At 44.0% G+C, this 21,217-nt stretch overlaps 1 protein-coding gene across 1 annotated transcript; it reads left to right on the top strand.

Annotated features, from left to right (window-relative positions):
* Window positions 1-1,932: 1,932 nt before the first annotated feature.
* LOC144278262 (complement decay-accelerating factor-like) lies at window positions 1,933-12,347 on the top strand. Its single transcript, XM_077839506.1, has 8 exons — window positions 1,933-2,102; window positions 2,695-2,883; window positions 4,253-4,444; window positions 5,186-5,285; window positions 10,262-10,344; window positions 11,042-11,236; window positions 11,468-11,516; window positions 12,201-12,347. The coding sequence occupies exons 1-8, from the start codon at window positions 2,033-2,035 to the stop codon at window positions 12,232-12,234; spliced, it is 912 nt and encodes a 303-aa protein (XP_077695632.1). The 5' UTR covers window positions 1,933-2,032; the 3' UTR covers window positions 12,235-12,347.
* The last annotated feature ends 8,870 nt before the right edge of the window (window positions 12,348-21,217 follow it).

The following is a 21,217-nucleotide window of genomic DNA, read 5'->3' as shown; positions in this document are numbered from 1 at the left end:
CAGAGGGACCTAGACAAATTGGAGGATTGGGCCAAAAGAAATCTGATGAGGTTCAACAAGGATAAGTGCAGGGTCCTGCACTTAGGACGGAAAAATCCAATGCACCGCTACAGACTAGGGACCGAATGGCTAGGCAGCAGTTCTGCAGAAAAGGACCTAGGGGTGACAGTGGACGAGAAGCTGGATATGAGACAACAGTGTGCCCTTGTTGCCAAGAAGGCCAATGGCATTTTGGGATGTATACGTAGGGGCATTGCCAGCAGATTGAGGGACGTGATCGTTCCCCTCTATTCGACATTGGTGAGGCCTCATCTGGAGTTCTGTGTCCAGTTTTGGGCCCCATACTACAAGAAGGATGTGGAAAAATTGGAGAGAGTCCAGCGAAGGGCAACAAAAATGATTAGGGGACTGGAACACATGAGTTATGAGGAGAGGCTGAGGGAACTGGGATTGTTTAGTCTGCAGAAGAGAAGAATGAGGGGGGATTTGATAGCTGCTTTCAGCTACCGGAGAGGTGATTCCAAAGAGGATGGTTCTAGGCTATTCTCAGTGGTAGAAGATGACAGGACAAGGAGTAATGGTCTCAAGTTGCAGTGGGGGAGGTTGAGGTTGGATATTAGGAAAAACTTTTTCACTAGGAGGGTGGTGAAACACTGGAATGCGTTACCTAGGGAGGTGGTAGAATCTCCTTCCTTAGAAGTTTTTAAGGTCAGGCTTGACAAAGCCCTGGCTGGGATGATTTAGTTGGGGATTGGTCCTGCTTTGAGCAGGGGGTTGGACTAGATGACCTCCTGAGGTCCCTTCCAACCCTGATATTCTATGATTCTATGACTAGCTTTAGGGGTGTGATGGAGTTCCATCCCCATAGCCCATTCGGTGCTTGGCCACTGCTGGGATCGCCAGCTATTGGTTTTGTTTGTACAAGCATGTTGCTGTATGGTGAACTGTAACCCTGGTTGCGGAAGGATACAGGAGATACTGGAATCAATAGCCCCCACCCATCCCTGAACTTCTCAGCCATATATTCCTGGGATCTGACAGCTCTACTTCCCCCGCTACTGTTCCTGTAGGAAAAAGACAGACTGAAAACTAAGTCATCAGAATTCAACTATATATACAGACAATAGATTTCCAAAGGCGTCCGCACCACCATTCAAAATTTCCACAGGGGTCCACACCATAATTTGAAATTTTTTAGGGGTCTACAAATGAAAAAAAGATTGAAACCTACTGCTCTAGGTGCTCTGGGCAAGTGCACGCCTCTGCTAAGTCTGTGTTTCCCTCACCTTAAAAAGACTGCCCATGAGCTTGCCAGTCTATCACCATATGTGAGGTGGCCTGTAACTACACCTCCTTCCCATGTTGTAAAAAGATATTGTATTGAACTGTCTCGCCCCTCCCAAGTCTGCAATGCTCTGTTTCTTTTGCCAATTTGCACTTTTGCCAAAGGAAACACAGCGTCAAAACATGAATGTTCATTGCCCAGCCCTGTCCCCTGCTAAATTAGATAATCCAGTTTCTGAGCCCGTAACACACACACATTGTATAAAGCTTCATTTTCTCATATCTCTGCCAAATGTTTGCATGCTCCAGTGGAAAAACTAAATCTGCAGCGTGAGGACAGATGTTCAAGTCTTCCCGACGATATTCACTGTGCTGAGCTCTTTTGAAAATAAAGCCCAAGGGTGTGTGTTTTGGTATTTCCGTTCCTTTGCTGCTTGTGTTAGCGGTGACATTAACACCAGCCTCCTCTCTGTGTTTGCTGTAACCAACTGGATTCAGCCTGAGCCAGCCCCGCCCTTCTCTCCTGACCCCGCCTCCAATCGGTCTCAGCGCTCTTCAGGCCCCGCCCCTTCTCCCCTGACCCCGCCTCCAACCATTCATAGCGCTCTTCAGGCCCCGCCCCTTCTCTCCTGACCCCGCCTCCAGCCGTTCATGGCGCTGTTCGGGCCCCCTCTATCCCCACCCCCTTCCTCACTTGTGCTGGGCACGGCGCAGGCTGCGGGTCGGAGCTCCCTGGCCGACCCCCACCATGTCCCCGGGGCTCCCCTGCCCCGCGCTGGCCCTGGGGCTCCTGCTGCTGCTGCTGCCCGGGACTCGCAGTGAGTTGCGGGGGGTCGGCAGGGCAAAGCATCTCCGTGCGCCGTGCCGGGCGGGGCTCCCCGGGCCGGGGGCTGCGGATAGTCCCGGTGTCGGGGGGGCTCCCAGGGCATGAGCTAGGGGCTGCCTCGGGCCGGGCCCGGGGCTGCGCTTTGGCCCTTCGGTTGGCTCCTCCTGTCACGGGGCGGGGGGTGCCCCTTCCAGGCAAGGGGGGCCTCTCTGCCTGCTCCGTGCGCTGGGTCCCCCCGAGCCCCTTCCCCCGGTGCACTCAGCCCGGGGACTGCCGCCTGCCCCCGGGGTTCCCTCGTTCTCCGGGGTTCCCTCCATGGGGAAACCGCGTGGGAGGGTTGGCAGGGATTTGTGTCTCTTGTGGCTGTTACTGATGGTGCTGATTGTCTTCAGCTCCCAGGTTAAACCCCTGAGGTGGGTGGGGCTGTAGGGGGCTGGGCAAGCGGAGTAACCTTCCTGATGGGCTCACCTGTGGTCTGTCGCAGCTCCCTTTTCTCACCGCTGATGCGCTTCAGGGTCCTTCTGGTGTGCAAAGCTACTAGAATAAATAGGTTCTGTTATCGTGGGCTTTTGTTTTGTCCCCAGGTGACTGTGGGCCCCCACCGAAGCTGAATCATGCCGTCCCCTCCGATGTGAATCGCACAGAGGGCTTCCCTGTTGACACACAAGTTACATACAGGTGCAGTGATGGCTTCCTTAAAATCCCTGGAAAGTCGGACACTGTAGTGTGCCTTTCAAACTCACAATGGTCCTACATCAACGAGTTTTGTGGTCGTAAGTATTTTATTTTATCTGGAATAAAGTTCCTTGGGCTGCCTTTCACTTATGAAAAGGTAAGACTTTTCCTATTTAGTAGGTATAGTCAAAATTAGCTCTGCCCTGTAATGATACCCAAAGGGAAGGGGAAACATTTACATTAAGTTTAATGTCTTTCATCTAGTCTGGGACTACAAACGCTGAAATGCATGAATCCTAGTTGTATGCTTATTTCTTGGCATCACTACTAGGGTTGGTTGGGTGGCCTAACTCTGCATTTCCGTACTTAGACATGCTTTTGGGGTGGTGGTAAGAGTAACCTTAACTCTGAATTTCCTGGATTTATAATACAGCAAAAGCTTTGTCATCCAGCATGTTGGGGGAATGGGGGGTGCCAGTTAATCAGATACTCCAGTTAATTAAGCGTTATACTTACCAATGGAATATCAATTTTCAAAGAATTAGAATACAATAAAATGAATGAAGTTTAAAATAGTAGACAGGTACTTGCCCATCTAGTAGTAGTCCTGCGCTGCAGAGTGTTTTGGTTTCTTGAAGCACTTGGGTGTAAACCTGCTGTATAGAAAACTTGACCTGTAATCTTATCACTACGGGCAGCACATGGTGTACACCCCGATCATTAAAAATACACTTGACACGAAAACTGTACTGAACATAATTTAATCTTTGACGATTCAGAAGGCACGTCAGGATCTTGTGATGCCTCATGGTCGTCATTATCAGCATCAATTATCATTGTAGAGGTAGAAGGTGTAGGAGATCGGGCTGAATCTGTAATGACCCTATGACACACCTTGGAAGCTGCATTTTTGAATAAATCACTGATATCCGCTTGCTTATTTGTCTTCTGTCTCTTTTCCATAAAAGTAGAGTTCAGAATGTGCAATTGCATAATCCCCTGGGCCAGTATACTAGTCCGGGTTACTAGATTGAAGATTTGAATTGGGAGATATCAGAAATGCCAGTTAATAGAGCTTTCTGGTCAGTAAAGTGCCGGATAACACAGCTTTTACTGTACTTGTTTTGGGGCTAATTAAATCTCTCTCTCATTTAATTTAGTCTAAATTACTGATATGTACTCTTGACATTCAGTTAAACTTAGTTTTTACCTGGGAATCTAATAAAACAAAAACACCAAAAGTATATCTTAATATGCATTCTGCAGTTTATATTGGGGGCCCATTCAGCATAGGGCCTATTTAACAAAGGGTATCCAAACGTGATTGTTAGTAACCTCCCTAAAGTGCTGCTAAGGGAGTAATTTGTTTCCTAAACGCTGAGTTTTGGTCTGTTGTTACAACAGACTGTTTCTGTACCTGTCTTCATAGCCAAACCTTTCAGAACTAATGTCTGTCTCTACTGCTAGGTAGTTGTGGTGCCCCAAAAAGGTTAAAGTTTGCTGCCTTAAGTAAGGAAGATGAGAGGAAGAATTACCATCCTGTTGGGATCACTGTGAGATATACTTGTCGCCCAGGGTATGAGAACATCACTGAAATGCTTCTTGTTAGTACTTGTCTTGACAACTTAACATGGTCAGAAGCCCCTGAGTTTTGTAGAAGTGAGTATCTTTTTTTTTTTTTTTTTGTTACTTTTCTGTCTCACTTGATCTGAGAACATCTCACAATTAGGACCCACTAGGCAGCTGGCTCCCAATTTGCTAGTTTAATTGGTTATTTAGTCTGAAGGGCTGTTTAGCCAGGTTTTTTCTTAGGATAAATTGCAATAGCTGTATTTCTATGGAATATTTAGCTGTTCTTAAAACTGACTGGTGAAGATCAAGTACCAGGATAGCGCTGGCTGTATGAATACAGTATGTCTGCTTTGAATTTCATATGAAAAGTAAATTTCTAATGCACTATGTTTCAACTAGAATAACCATGGGAAATTACTTGTTGTAGGGGGAAGGAGGAATTTCTGCCATTGGGAGGTTTCTTGTCTGTCTTCATTAAAATTGATGACATGGATGGAGTATTTTTTCTACAACGCTTGGTAACTCGTGGAACTTACTGCTGCTAAATACTGAAACAAAGAAATCTGAGAGATTGAAAAAAAAAGTTTCTGCATTTAGCATGCAGAAATAAGGATAAAAAGACAGAAGGGGTATTTTTACCTTCGGGACGTAAGTCAGCCATTAACCATGGGGGTTTGACTAAAAGACCCTCTGTGGTGTGACACTATATGAAGTGGTGTGAGTGGGCATGCAGCTATAGCCTTCTTAAGTATGTTGTTGTTGTTTAGCTCTTCTGTTTCCATCATGACAACACAAATTAATGTTAATCCTAGCCTTGGTCTCTATTAGGGAAATCATGTGGTCATCCAGGAGAACTACTCCATGGCAGAGCTGGTCATATGACAGAATTTCTGTTTGGTGCAAAAATAGACTTGCTCTGTGAAGATGGGTGAGTGTCAAGGTGCCTCTCGTAGTTAATTCCAAGAACTTTGGTGTACAATTGCTGGCTAACGGCAAAATAATGCATGGTTTAACTTCAAATACATACTTGGGGGTAGTGCTATCAACTGCAGCCTTGGGGTGGGTTCTCATTTGGAAGTAGAGCTTTCAAACCGTTTGCTAGTATGGAGTCTGTCTCCACCCTCCCCACTTGAGTGATGAAGCTGAAATGGGAAGAAGTCCCAGCTGTGTGTAGAGGAGGGAGAATAGGGGTTTGCTGGGGTGCCTTTACTTTTTGCATCCAGTGTAGGTCAGTGAACACCAGATCCTGTCCAGATGGGTTATGTAGTGCCACAGAGTCTATAACAAGTATAAAATCAGGCCCAGTATGTCCCAGTTCACATGCAGCTGGGCTTGAATTTAAATCTTTCCACATGGAATGCAAATGGTGTCAGGTGGAGTTAGATTCTCAGTGGCGTGGTTTCTGTGGGAAGAACACTTTCTGGTTGAAATACTTGTGGGATGCCCTAAATTTTGTAGCATGGGCCCTGGGTGTGATTCAGGCCTAAGTATAACTTCTATCACAAACTAAAATTAGCACAAATATTTTTAAGCTTTTACACATAATAGAAGGTGGGTCCAAATTATGGTAGGTGTCTAGACAAATAGGTCAGCATAAAATGACTAAGTATTTATCTATTTATTTCAAAGGAAGTACTACACAGAAGATGTGGGTATTCAAGTATCTATTTGAAAAAGCTACCACAGTAAAATTGGTCTGTCAGTTGCCCTTGCAGTTACGGAGCCCATGTATGAACCGCACTTGCCATCAATCTGTAACTTGGTTCAGATTTTCCGTGCATGGTTTTAATCAGGGTTTAGAGAACTGGAAAAGATCTTTAGTTGCAAAATAAAAAACAACTCTACCAAAAACTGTTCTTTGTCTCTTTCCTATTAAAACCTTAACACCCCTCCGACCGCCAAACACACATGGTTAGGCCTGGTCTATGCTTCGTGTAGGTTGACATAGGTATGGCAGTCAGGGTGTGAAAAATCCACACCTCTGAGCATGATAGCTATGCTGACATAACCCCTGGTGTAAATGCAGCTAGATCCACAGAAGAATGTGTCAGTCAACCTAGGACTGTCCCTCTGGGAGGTGTTTTCTACAGCAACAGAAAAAATGTTGAAGGCTGCATGTACGGCTGTAGGGTTTTGCAGGCAGAGCTGTGTTGCTACAATCCCTGTAGTGTAGATGTGGCCTTTTCCCCTAGTGCTCGAGGAAAGACGGTCGGGAAGGCTGTGTGGCCGCATACCCCGTTCACTAATTTCTACGCAGGAATCTTTTAAAGGTCACACAACCTTGGAAATGGAATGCTGCTGACAGAGGAGGGGTAGCTGGGGCTGCACAGACATTGGAAGGCCTGGGGCAAAATCTGGAACTGAGGCTTCCCACCCTTCTAAAAATAAATTACTGGGGGGGGGGGGAGTGAGCCCACTGGCGTGGCTCCTGTCCTGTCAGGCTGGGACCAGCTCTGGGCTTTGAGACCTGGCCCATGAGGTTACAGCACTGCTCAGCTTTGGTCCTGTTGCCCCTCTGTCATTGCATTGCAGCCTGGTGTGCTGAGGTTGCATCACCCCTCAGTTTGGGGGCCTCTTAAATGGGGGGCCTGGGGCAAACTGCCTCTTTGCCTTCCCCTGAGGTGGCCTAGAGATGCTTAGGCTGAACCACTAACTTTCAGAGTGAAGTGTATGGTCAGAGTGGACAGTGTTTTTCATTCTTGACTACGCCAGATAACTAGGCAGTTATCAAAGGTGTAGAATGCCAGGTGGTTCCATTTCAGAACAGTTCCACAGGATGGGACCACAAGAATAGTTGTCGGCTTGCAGCAAGCAAGTCCTAGAATATCAGGGTTGGAAGGGACCTCAGGAGGTCATCTAGTCCAACCTCCTGCTCAAAGCAGGACCAATCCCCAACTAAATCATCCCAGCCAGGGCTTTGTCAAGCCTGACCTTAAAAATTCCTAAGGAAGGAGATTCCACCACCTCCCTAGGTAACGCATTCCAGTGTTTCACCACCCTCCTAGTGAAAAAGTTTTTCCTAATATCCAACCTCAACCTCCCCCACTGCAACTTGAGACCATTACTCCTTGTTCTGTCATCAGCAACCACTGAGAACAGTCTAGATCCATCCTCTTTGGAACCTCCTTTCAGGTAGTTGAAAGCAGCTATCAAATCCCCCCTCATTCTTCTCTTCTGCAGACTAAACAATCCCAGTTCCCTCAGCCTCTCCTCATAACTCATGTGTTCCAGTCCCCTAATCATTTTTGTTGCCCTCTGCTGGACGTTTTCCAATTTTTCCACATCCTTCTTGTAGTGTCGGGCCCAAAACTGGACACACTACTCCAGATGAGGCCTCGCCAATGTCGAATAGAGGGAAACGATCACGTCCCTCGATCTGCTGGCAATGTCCCTATGTATACATCCCAAAATGCCATTGGCCTTCTTGGCAACAAGGGCACACTGTTGTCTCATATCCAGCTTCTCGTCCACTGTAACCCCTAGGTCCTTTTCCGCAGAACTGCTGCCGAGCCATTCGGTCTCTAGTCTGTAGCGGTGCGAGGGATTCTTCTGTCCTAAGTGCAGGACTCCGCACTTGTCTTTGTTGAACCTCATCAGATTTCTTTTGGCCCAATCCTCTAATTTGTCTAGGTCCCTCTGTATCCTATCCCTACCCTCCAGCGTATCTACCTCTCCTCCCAGTTTAGTGTCATCTGCAAACTTGCTGAGGGTGCAAGACACACCATCCTCCAGATCATTAATGAAGACATTGAACAAAACCGGCCCAAGGACCAACCCTTGGGGCACTCCACTTGATACCAGGTGCCAACTAGACATGGAGCCATTGATCGCTACCCGTTGAGCCCGACAATCTAGCCAGCTTTCTATCCACCTTATAGTCCATTCATCCAGCCCATACTTCTTTAACTTCCTGGCAAGAATACTGTGGGAGACCGTGTCAAAAGCTTTGCTAAAATCAAGGAACAACACGTCCACCACTTTCCCCTCATCCACAGAACCAGTTATCTCGTCATAGAAGGCAATTAGATTAGTCAGGCATGACTTGCCCTTGGTGAATCATGCTGACTGTTCCTGATCACTTTCCTCTCCTCTAAGTGCTTCAGAATTGATTCCTTGAGGACCTGCTCCAAGATTTTTCTAGGGACTGAGGTGAGGCTGACTGGCCTGTAGTTCCCAGGATCCTCCTCCTTCCCTTTTTTAAAGATGGGCACTACATTAGCCTTTTTCCAGTCGTCAGGGACTTCCCCGGATCACCATGAGTTTTCAAAGATCATGGCCAATGGCTCTGCAATCACATCCGCCAACACCTTTAGCACTCTTGGATGCAACTCGTCCGGCCCCATGGACTTGTGCACGTCCAGCTTTTCTAAATAGTCCTGAACCACTTCTTTCTCCACAGAGAGCTGGTCACCTCCTCCCCATGCTGTGCTGCCCAGTACAGTAGTCTGGGAGCTGACCTTGTTCGTGAAGACAGAGGCAAAAAAAGCATTGAGTACATTATTAGCTTTTTCCACATCCTCTGTCACTAGGTTGCCTCCCTCATTCAGTAAGGGGCCCACACCTTCCTTGACTTTCTTTTTCTTGCTAACATACCTGAAGAAACCCTTCTTGTTACTCTTGACATCTCTTGCTAGCTGCAACTCCAGGTGTGATTTGGCCTTCCTGATTTCACTCCTGCATGCCCGATCAATATTTTTATATTCTTCCCTGGTCATTTGTCCAGTCTTCCACTTCTTGTAAGCTTCTTTTTTGTGTTCAAGATCAGCAAGGATTTCGCTGTTAAGCCAAGCTGGTTGCCTGCCATATTTACTATTCTTTCTACACATCGGGATGGTTTGTCCCTGTAACCTCAATAAGGATTCTTTAAAATATGGCCAGTCTAAAGTCTAAACCCTTTCACGTGTGAAAACACTCTGAACAGTCTGACAGTATCTAAAATTACTAGTTCTTTGGGGATTCATCACACTGAGTAACTGGGGTTGTTTTAGGGACTCTTTCTGCCTTCTCTAGCAATGGAAGAAGTAAGGATCGCTACAATGTGCAAATTAGAGGGCAGAGAATCCACCGTTTTGCTGTGCACAGGATTAATGACTGTTCCCAAGTGTCTGATTCAGTATAAACCCATTAAGTTTGCAGAGAGTGTGTTGTATCCACCTATTTGCTTGCTTAAATTGCCTTTTACTACTTGTGCCTTGGTCATGCTGGTATTCACAGCAGGAACAATCTTACTCAATGTCTGTTGCCCATTTTTGACCAAGTGGCTAGTCAAAGTTCAGGCCCCTGATGATGTTCCAGTTGGAAGTAGAAATTGATGATGGAATCGGGTATTTTCTTTGATGCAGCCTTGCTTATTTGCAAGGAATGTAGAAAGTCCCGCTTCTCCAAATGCAGGAGAAACCAAAGGCAAAGGAGTAGTGTTTTTAGCTTACATGCCCAAGTTTCTTTTCATCCAGCACCCTTGACCCACAACCTCTAAGTTTCTTTCAAGGTCACACCGTGCTTACAAGCTTCTGCTTGGCTTTGTTCAGATAGTCTCAGTCTCCCTGATTCTGTTCTGCTTTGCGACCCCTGACAAATACCCTTTAAAAAAAAAAAAAAACAACCTCTCAGCAAAAACCATTCCTCCAAAGAGAGCAAAACTCCTGAGTGGGTTCACATTATCTCTGTTTTTAGGTGGGGCATTGTGATGGACTTCTCACAATTATATTAATGGAAGGGTACATTGACACCCATCCAACTCAATGAGGTTTTAACTCAACCCATAACAAGGCTTCACCCAGGTCATAAGTCACCACCTGTAAGCTGAAAGAATCCATATTCCAAATTGCCAGACAGTTATACAGGCAATCAAAGAACTAGGTAAGAAACTTGATACTCATTTTTGTGTGTGTGTTTTTTATTTAGGTACAAATTAATTGGTCGGCCTTTCATTCAATGTGAGCTTAAGGGAGATGAAGTTGAATGGAGTAAACTTCCAACTTGCCAAGGTAAGACAAATCCAACCTTCCCTAAACACCTAAATCTGAGGTTTCTTTGGAGTAGAACTCAATCTAAATCCTCTCATAGTTCATTTGCCTCTCTCCTGTTTTGGACACTTATGTGGAGGGTCTGTCAGCCATGCTGTTGCTATGAGAAATGTTTTAATATTCCAGCTGTGGAATACTTGAAGACCTTATCACTGTTCCCCAAGGTCATGAAACCCTTCTTTCCTATGAGTAATGTTTTGGAATGGGTATGCTCTGGTGAGAGAGTTTTTGCCAGGGCCCTATGTCATGGGGACCAGCGCCAGTTTGCATGATAACATTTAGAAGAGGATGGAGTAAAGCTTGAAAGAAGGAAGACTTCCGAATCGGAGGGAGGAAACTCTCTCTCTCAAACTTGGTTAAAATACAGTACTAACTACATTTTCAAATGGCTAAATATTTTTCTTCTTTTAAGGATCTTAGATAAACTTTTTGTTAAGTAAATGTTTGCACTTTTAACTGAAACTTTTATTAATATTAATGAGACCAGGTTGGTGAGATCAACTCTTTAGGGCCAACTTCTGTTGGTGAAAGATAAGCTTTCAAGCTACACAGGGCTCTCAGTATTACCTCACCCATCTCGTCTCTCTCATATCCTAAGACTAACACAGCTACAACAACACTCAAACATTCATATTCATGACCTTCTATTTTCCTGCAGCGATTACTTGTTCTTTCCCTCCTTACATTGCCAATGGGACATACGATGGCAGGGGTGTAGAAAATTTTGCTTATAACTCAACAGTAACTTACAGATGTGACCGTGGGTTCCGGCTTATTGGAGCTGCTTCCATTCATTGTACAACAAAAGATAAAACAAGTGGAATCTGGAGTGGACCTGCTCCTAAATGCAATGGTGAGTAATGTGTGTTTAGTGTCTTCCTCTGCTACTTTTTTGCACCAGATAAAACTATTATTGCTAGGCACAAAATAACTTAATTATAAGTTGCATGGCCAACTTTTAAAAAGACCTTAACAATGTTTCATCTTAATATGTACTGATATTTAGGAAATTATCACTGAGGGGCTGTTCATAAAAGAATGATGTGAGACTTTGAATGTTTTTTTATCCCTCCTTTTGCTGTAGACACAACTGCACATGTCCTATTAAAAGGAAATAAGTGGTACTTTCTCAGGTGAGTTGGAAGAACTTGGGTTTGTTTAAAGATGTAGTTTCCACAATTTCACATTGTACACTAAATTTTCATGGATTATTTCCATGATCTAACTTGTATAATTTTTGAAACTGTTAGTGGTAACACTGCTGTAAAATTTTGGGAGAGAACTTGGTTATCTATCTGCCCCTTACTCCCAAGCACTCCTTACAGTTGTACTTTCTGGTAGTTTACTAAACGTATGGCTTTGTGAACATAAGATGCTGGGTGAAGAATATAGGAGGGGTTTAACAGGTGCTGTCTGAGGTCAGTAATATACTGATAAATGGGTTCAGAATAATATAAGGTCTGGAAGTGCACTGACAGAGGTTAGAACAGTTTTTAAGAGAAGGTATTTGCTTTGGAACAGATTCTTAGCTAGTATAAATTATCGGAGCTTCACTGAAGCCGGTAGAGCTGCTATCGTACACGTGCTGCAGAACTGTATCTGTAAATACAGAGTAACATTTCCCCGGTAGTTGAACAAGAATAAACAAACGTCTGATTTGGTGGTAGCTCTTCAACTGCTAGAAAATTAATTTTTGCTTTTTTAGAAATCCTATAATGTACTTTGGTTAGACATAATCTTTGACGTATTTGTGATTGTTCCTATCAAAACTGGGCAGAGGTTAAAATACCAACTTTAGTCCATTTTATTCTATTCAGGTTCTTATACTGCATCCAAGAACGTGGTACTTGACCAACATAAGAAAAAGAAAATAAAAAGCAGACCGTATTCTGTATCACGATTCCAAAACACACGTTTCACCATCACTTCCTCCCATTCTTCCTCATTTCCCAGAGGTGACCTGAGGACACGAGGTGAGTCTTGTACCATATCTTGAAGGTCACCAAATCTGGGTTCTGGCAGACTAGAGGGAGGAAGTGAATTTTCATGCCTAGGCTTACAGCTAAAGCTTTCAGTTCTCACATTTTTTCTTTATTATTAGGTAGTTGGATTACTCCACCACTGTTCAGATTTGCTGTACCACTGTACATTAATCAGAACTATTGTTCTGTCAGAACCAAGGAAAGATCTATTTGCAGCCAAAGTTACATGGGAATCTCTGGAGTATTACCCAGCGCCAAGTGCTTTCAAAACTTAAAATGGTCGGAAGTCCCAGGGTTCTGTGCAAGTGAGCCTCTTTCCTTTTCTGTTTCAATTGATCTACAAGACATTCTTGTGCAGTTAGTATAGTCTTCTGTTTACAGCTGGGTCAGAGTTCAGTCCTGGCTGCGTTGATCTTAACATCTTGAAATATCTTTGTTTTAAATGTTTTGCTTTCAATTCATTGGATGTCTCCTTCCTCCATTATGAGAGGACTTATAGGAGAGCCTGACTGATCCTCTTGATACTGTATCCAAAAGCAAGAGAACCTTATACAATACACATAAAAACCTGTTTCTTTTTCCATGGACAGTGGGGCAACGGCCTAATATTAATCTCCTTCTATCCTAGAGAGATCTTTGCTATCCAGAAGAACAGGAGCATGGCAGAGCTGCTGCTATAACAGATTTCCAATTTGGTGCAAGAGTGGATTTCATCCGTGAGGAAGAGAGAGTATCAGGCTGTGGTGAATGACTTAAAGCTGCTGGCTGACTCTGGAAACTGAGTATCAAAGGGTAATCTCAAACCTATTCAAGGTTCGTGCTACAAAACCAAATGCTCAGGGGCAGAACTTTGAAACGGAACTTGACCAAAGATGGGCTGTGATTCCTGGCCTTTCATGCTTCAAACGAGAACCCAGCTCTGTTCCAGGTTTGAGTGCAGAGTTTTTGGATTTTGTGCCCACTGAAGTCTAGGCTGCTAAAATCTTGGCTTGATGGGAGGATTTGTACTGCCTAGATCTTATAACAAATAGAGACTCGAGTTGAAACAGATGATAGGGAATCTTCTTTATAGAAAGAAACAAGAAAGATACTAAAAGGGATTCCAAAGCTTCTGGGGGCCAATCATGAGTTGATGTAAACAGTCATAGCTCCACTGAGATCAAAGGAAAAATGATGAAGGATTTTGCCTACTGCTGTAGCGCGAGTTGTTTCTTGCTATGTAATGTTCCCCGGTCATGCTAATACTGATAGGTTGACAGTTACTTTTATGGCCAGAAATGCAGTCCAAATTTCTAGACTATTGGACAAGGAACCAGATAAACCATGATCATCTTCTTCTTCATTCAGGTGCAAGTTAATTGGACCATTTCTTACCAAATGTATCTGGAAGCAAAAGTTGTGTGGAATAAGGTTCTTTCAGCTTGCCAATCTAAAACTCTCATAATGCTTTAAAACGAGCTTGTGCCCAGAGATGTTGGCTTTGGTATGGAGCTGAGGTTAGAAGTAGCATAGGTTGTTTTGTTTCAAGGAGTGAAAGACTAGTAACCCTTATGGGTAAAGTCCCTCCTACCCCTAACTCTGACTACATGCTTAAAATCTCAAGTTCCTTTGGAATGAAAAAATGGTAAATCTCTGTTCCCAGTGAGCTTTCTGAAAACCTCCAAAAAAAAAAAAACAAAAAACTACACCACTTTCGGACCCTTCTTGAGGAGGGAGGATCTGTAAAAATCCACAGCCTGCTGTCTGGTCTAGTACCAGTTGTGCTATTGGAAAAGTTCCAGCTTAGCTGTATGCTGCTGGAACACTTGAGGAGCTTGTCCCCAAAGGATGCAGGTCAAGCAGCTGTATTGCCCTGTGATTCATGTAAGGGTGGTTTGTGCTTTGAGGCAGTCTCTCAAGGTTTGTGCTGTCAGGCTGGAGTCTGAGGCAATGAGCAGTGCTGGGGAAAGGGTGGAGCAAAACTTGAGAACTGTGTCCAATATCTGACAGAGGTAATGCCTCAAATCTTTCTAAAATACAGTGGTAATTACATGAACAAATTGCCAAATACCCTTCCCTCTTGGAATTTGGGACAAATAACAAAAAGCCTTTTAAGTAATTAACTTTTAACTGAAACTTTTTTGTTTAATATTAAATGTCATAATTCCTCTTTACTTTAGACTCCTGCTATCCCTAATGGAATAGATGGCAGGAATGTAGAAAGCTTTGCCTATCCCTCTGCAGCAACATAGATGTGACTATTCTTTTGTCCTTCATTGAAGAGGCATCCATTTATTGTACAGTGAAAAAACAAATGTACTTTGGAGTTGGCCTACCCTCAAAGCAAAGGTGACTGGCATTTAGTATTTGCTTCTTGGTTTACTGTAATGCACCAGGAAAAGTATTAATTACTAGGCAAGCACCTAAATTGAGGAAATTGTTTTTTCTAGCTTAAACATCTCAATAAATATCTTTTTAAAACTGACGTTGTTGAAAGCTTAAGCTTTATAGAACAGCTGATCCACCATAAATAACTTGGGAGCAATTCTGCCTCTCCTAGTGCCTGCATTTTTGTTCTTCCACACTTTAAAGTTCTAAGACACATCTCAGACCAGGGCATGACTACACTAAATAAGCTGCTACATGGCTGAAGAGCTGCAGGTGCACCACTTAGCATAGACACTACTTATGCCGACGAGAGAGGTTCTCCCATCCACATAGGTAATCCAGCTCCCCGAGCGGCAGTAGCTAGGTCAGCAGAATTCTTCCATCAGCCTACTACTATCAACAGCAGGGGTTAGGTCAGCAGAGCTGCATGTCTTGGGTGTGAGAAATCCACGCCTCTGAGACATAGCTATGCTGATGTAAATTCCTCACCATACATTTGATATGTTTCTCCTTTGCAAAGCCTAACCCAACGGTTATTCCAATCTGGAAATACCAACCCCCCCCCAACTTCCTGGGGGGGAAAAGGTAAAACGTTCTTTAATCTTGCTCCATGCAAAGGAGGATGTTGAGCCCTCTAGCTGATTTTGTTCACACCAGTATTTTCCACAAAAGTTATGGGTGATCTTTATTTGTTCCCCAAGAGCAATTTGTTTTTCTTTCTTTATACATCTGAAAGTAAATTCCCAGAGTAAACAAAACAAGTTAGGAGTGGCTTGAGTAGATTTTCAGAGAGGGCTTATATTTTTAGCCCTGCTTAGAGAAGCAGCATCATATGTTAGATCCTAGCCACATAGAGCTCATGGGTTTATAGACTTTAAGGGTCTAAACCCACTGCCACTTGTGTAGTATAGTGGGCGAACCATGCATCTCTAACGCATTCTTTGAGTGTCATTCAGATTCTTTTATGTGTGGAGTTGTCACCCTGTTATGCAGATTTGTTAGCATGAAGACATTTAGCACTGAATTATAAAACCCTGATTTGTCACATGGTCATGCTTCCCCTTGATACTAAAAGGCATGTTTACTGCCCCATGAAATTTGTGTTAAGTAAATTTTGTAACTGATAGAAATCGAAGTTAAAGGAAAAAGCACGGAGTTAATTTGGTGGTCCCCAAACTGTTTTGCCTGCATGACCCCATTTTCAGACTTGATTGCTCCAGCGATTGCAGACAACATAGGGGATGCTATTTTGTAAAGCAAAATGGTGTCCGCTGCACATGGGATTGTGACCCAACTGCTGATGGCATGACCCCACTTGAGGTCATGACCCATAGTTAGGAAACGGCTGAGTTCAGATATATGCTTAGCTCTTGTGGATTATCGAGTGGATTGATCTCAACTGAATTTGGACACGTACTTAAACCTTTGCACTTTAAATGGATCACTTACGGCAAATCTCTCATTCCTGGACCTTTCTTTCCTTTCCCTCTTTCCACTATAGCACCTAATGTCCTGTGGATTAATGCACAAGGATAATTATTGTTTAACATTTTAAATTGCAGTAGCTCCTGAAGGCAACAACCCAGTTGGGTCCTTTTATGCTAGGGGGTGTATAAACACTGTATAAATGACAGGCCATGCCCTGAAAAGGTAGATCTGACCCATTATTCGCACATGTACAAGCTTTTGATTTGTGAGTGACGGTACTCCAATATTATCTATTTAACGCTTCTTTGAAGTGCCTGCTCCACCTCTACTTTGAAGTCGAAACGGGCTACACCGTCTTCTGGTAAACTGGGCGGGACAGCTTAGTAGAGCGGAGCCCAGACACGTGTGAGAGAACCCTTCAGATCTCTGAAGATTGCAGAAGAACTGTGCCCGCAGATATTCTGATGATCCCATGAAATTTTTGTGAAGGACTTCTCTCATCGTCTTTGTGTCTGAAATATGAAAGAGCCCTGAGAAACCTGCCTGCCTTCAATGTAAGATAATCTGGGAGCAGCTCCCTTGCCTCGTCCATGCTGTGCTCTTTCTGCTAACTTCCAAATAAAATATTTGGTATAATCTAAGGTACTAAGTGATGCTTCCCTATGTATGGATTGTTCCTGGGATCTGTTAACTGATATTCATGAGTTTTCTATTTCAGCTGACTTTAATTTCTTTGCTCTATATTGAGAATACCCGTTATCTTGGTAAGCAAATAAAAACATTTTTAAGCTTTCAGTTTTTTAATATTTCACTTTCTCCATCTCAAAGCAATATTGCCTTAATTGTAGAAAGCCACTGTACGACACGTGAATCTCTGTGGGGCTAAAGTAGTTATTTGCCTACAATGCCAGGGAAAGATTCAGTAAGAGCAAGACAAATTAAGGATCCTGGCGGGGGGGGGGGGAATTGGCTAAATCTAGCCAATGGGGGAGGGCTGTGCAGAAAAGTAGAGTAGTTTCAGTTACATGGGTTCTGGAGTCCCCCTTCCAAGGTCTCTGGTTTTACAATCTAATTATCTCTGGAATGTCTTTGTCATATATCAAAATGTTTCTCCGATTCTTGTGATAGGGGAGAACCTACAAAAGTGACAAAGTAAATTAAGTATGTCTTGAGTGTCTTCTCTAATTTCATCCTCAGTAATTTAGGCTACAAGTAACCGTAGTGGGATTAAAATCAGACAGAAGGGATGTTATGGGAGAATGAAACTCTACATTACTGCAACCGTTTTGTGTCCAGCCCCTGTTAGCTGAAAAGCAAATAACATATTGTTAGGGCTCTGAGAGGCTAGGCCAAATAGCTGCATGATTGCAATTTCGCTAATCCAAATGGGAGGATGGAACAGTTAATGGAGCATGAAAATGGAAGGGAGTGGGGGGATAGGTGACCTTGGCTTTGAGTGCCCCTGACATAAGTTTAATTATGACTAGACATGCTTTGCTGATAATGGATAAGGAGCAATTTGCTGAAGCTAGGGGAATTAGTGACCCACTCCTGGTTACTATGGTGACTAGTAGGAGTCACTAGGAGTTAGCAATAAAACTTTAAAAGAATATATTTTGGAGCAGTTCAAAGGAGCTTTTCTCGGGAGAGAGACTGACCTCTTCTCCCCAGAAGCTGAATGGAAGGAGCTGCCTCCCTCCACTCGTTAGCAAAGCTGTTGATCACTTGAAACAATTTCAGACTTTGGGTAACTGTTTGGGATGCTCTAAACCTATTGCTCTTGTGCATAAGTGTGTGCTTGAGATTCAATAAAGAAGGAGCATTAGGGGAAATCACTCCTCTTTGTACCAGTCATTTATCAGAGGGACGTGCTGTCTCCCCATTGATTCCTGACTCCACCTGGAGAAAACAGGTGAATTTACCCCAGTTTTAGGTTTGGAAAATCCTGGCTAACAATGGGAGGGTTTTTTAAAGATACTGTTCTTTTTAATTTCCTCAAGTCTTCTGTTTTACAGTTAACTTTGGGTGGACTCATAGGAGGCTAGGTAGCCTAAGCAAAGATGATTGTACAGGGAACTGAAGTGTAAGAACACTGTTTGAGTACTCTTCTGTTCTAAGCAGAGGCTGCAGAGGAAGGCGATTCTTCGATTATGCCTGCATGACCTCTCCAGGCAGTGGCTATCCTTGTGCAAAATGAGACCTTCACTGGGTAGGGCAAGACTAATGCAAGTTGGAAACGCATCCCAGTCAGTCACTGGCCTAGGCCACCGCTGACCAGAACAATGAGCCTGACTCCCTTCGTGACAAAATGCAAGGCTCCATTGATTTGTTTTCCTATGTCACTCACACAATCTCACTCCAACTCCAGCTTGTGCTTAAAATAAGGAAAAGAAGGGGACAAGCAAAGTTCTAATTTCTCTAATTACAGAAAGACAAATTGCAAAATTCTTGGGGGGCCCTGTAGACTGTTCCTCTAGATTGTTTTGTGAGGTGCTCAGTTGCATCAGTTATGGGCTTGCTTTCAATAGGTGTAAAAAGACAAACGTGGCCAGTTTATAGCTTAACGGGGGAACAAATAAGTGTTCCACTACAGCCATAAGTGGCGGTCAATAATAGCTCATTAAGTCCACAACTATGCTTGGTATGACCCTGACTTCTATTGACAAGCTTGCTTTCCTTGGGAGAACATGAGCTCCTGAGGTAAATTCCAGCCCTAATTCCTATGATGCTATAATACGTTAGTCAAGCTAGGCGGTGCAGCAGGGATGTCCAACTCATTCTGTGGACAGGGCTTAATTCCACTTTTAAGTAGGGTCCAGAGGCCAGGTTTTATATGCAGGACTTGCCCCAACATAAAGTTCAGCACTAACATGACTGGAGTCAGGCATGTGCAGAGCTTTCACCAGGGCCCTTGGTGAGAAAAGAGCCTGGTCAGGGGACAGGATGCCTCTTGCTGTGCCATATCTGCTTTGGTGCTGCAGTAAGAGGAAGGAGAATGGGCCAGAGGTCAGCAGAGGCCAGAATTAGAACTGACCAAGTCCCCGGTGGGAGATAATGTGCAAATCAGTGCTGCTGTGGTCTGAATGCGCGATGGAAGAGCCGAAAACAGCCAGTTCACAGTGCAACTCCAGCAAGGCCAAGCCCTAAGGCAGTGGGGCTGGAGTAGACGAACAGACAGAGGTGCTGGAGAACACAGCCAGGCAAGGCAGGGCCAGGGAGCCTTTCTGAGAGGCGCTAATGCGAAGCAAGTTCTGTTGGTGGTTCTGAGGGCTCACTTAGAGTTGACATGGGGTGAATTATTCAAAGTGGGCATTTTCTTCTGAGAGCACGGTACTCTGCTTATAAGGGCCTACCCTCTTATATTGTGAACGCAGGGCCAAATTTTCAGCTGGTGTAAATGGGCATAAACCTGAGTTCATCGAGTAGTTTTACCCCAACGGTGAATTTGAGACACACACTTTGCACTGTACTTTGATTCTATCTCCTCCCAGCGTCTTCACATTACGCAGGGACAGTCACACCCCTCCCCTCCCCTTTTCACCTTTTGCCAAAAGCAACACAATGTACGCTTTTCTGGACAGCTATCTTGCCTCTCCCGTTCCAAATTAAGTCATCCCATTTCCCATATCCAAGTACAGAAACAAATGTTGTGTAAAGTTCACATCTCCGCCAAATACCTTTCGTGTCAGTTCTTTTGTGCTCCAGTGCTAAACCCTTTAGCGGGAGGCATCAGCCCAGGAAGAAAATCTGCAGTGCTGTTTGTTGGCACTTCAGTTCTTCAGCTGCTTTTGTGGGTTCCTGGAAACATTAAAGACCAAACCCCCTGACAGTTTTCTTTGTAATTGACTCATTCAGCCTTGAAATGGCACTTTTAGTACAGTGAGATTCACACTCTCAGCAGGTGCTCTTGCTCTGGTGGCAAAGGTAATCTACATGTGTGATCCAGCTGTTGTGCTGGAAGGTATTAAGGCTGCCTTTAAGTATATATGTGTTGAAAAATGCACATACACTGACACACAATAACAAAATACTGTTTCAACTTGCAGCAGGAGAAACTTTGTAGAATTTCGCTCCTGCTCTAGTAAACATCTAGCTTTGATTTCTTTTTTCTTTTTTTTTTTTTTTTTGTTCGAGTCAGTTGAGTGCTTGTAAAAGTGAGGGAAGAATAGCACAGAGCAGGGGCAGCTACACCTACACACAGTGCACGCTTCCTCCACCCAGCTTTGTCAGCCTCTTCACTCCTGAGCTGCAGCATTACCCCCCATAGCGCGGTCCGTTCCCCTTAATTCTATCTAGATTACGCCCTTCTACTTCACAATTAATCCTTCCTTTCACTCCCCAGCTCAGGCAAAATAAAAAGTGATTCTTGCTGGTGATGCTCTCGCCTACTTCAGTCTGGAGACTCTGGTGTGTGGAAACGGCCAGGCCAGCTGAATTTTCCAGGGACTTGATGAATTGCATAAATAGGGACTGAGATGAAACCCACTAATAGTCACTTTGCTCTAGATCCTGAATCTGGATCTCTAAAAGCGTAAGACAGAGGCTGTAATCCTCTGGTTCTCTGAGTTCCTTGAGAGTCCTTAACACAAATGACACCTTAAAGACTAACAGATTTATTTGGGCATAAGCTTTTGTGGGTAAAAACCCACTTCTTCAGTTGCATCTGAAGAAGTGGGGTTTTTACCCACAAAAGCTTATGCCCAAATAAATCTGTTAGTCTTTAAGATGCCACCAGACTCCGTGTTGTTTTTGTGGATACACACTAACACGGCTACCCCCTGATACTTAACACAAATGTTAATTAGCACCAACGTGGTTTGGTCTTTAGTTTGTGGCTCTAGCCAACAGATCAACATGTGCAAGTGTTCCAGTGTGATTTGTATGAAATGGACATAGTCCTTGATGTGTAATAACCACTGTAACGTTGCACCCCGTAATGCTTTATAGAAATATGCTTATGAGTGTAAATATGACCTAACTGGAATACGTTTTATGCTAGATATGCCATGTAACATATTTCTGCAAAGGTTATGATCTACTGTATATAGTCATCCTAT

Source organism: Eretmochelys imbricata, chromosome 21, assembly GCF_965152235.1.
Source record: "Eretmochelys imbricata isolate rEreImb1 chromosome 21, rEreImb1.hap1, whole genome shotgun sequence".
NCBI lineage: Eukaryota > Metazoa > Chordata > Testudines > Cheloniidae > Eretmochelys > Eretmochelys imbricata.
Note: the sequence above shows the minus strand (reverse complement) of the source record. Positions and strands in the feature narration are given on the sequence as shown.

What these genes read in the sequence shown, in the direction of transcription:
- LOC144278262 (XM_077839506.1), top strand. Translation starts at nt 2,033, where the DNA reads ATGTCCCCGGGGCTCCCCTGCCCCGCGCTGGCCCTGGGGCTCCTGCTG. An exon ending in GACTTGCTCTGTGAAGATGG is followed by an intron (nt 5,286 to 10,261) that starts GTGAGTGTCAAG and finishes TTTTTTATTTAG; the next exon opens with GTACAAATTAATTGGTCGGC. An exon ending in TAAACTTCCAACTTGCCAAG is followed by an intron (nt 10,345 to 11,041) that starts GTAAGACAAATC and finishes ATTTTCCTGCAG; the next exon opens with CGATTACTTGTTCTTTCCCT.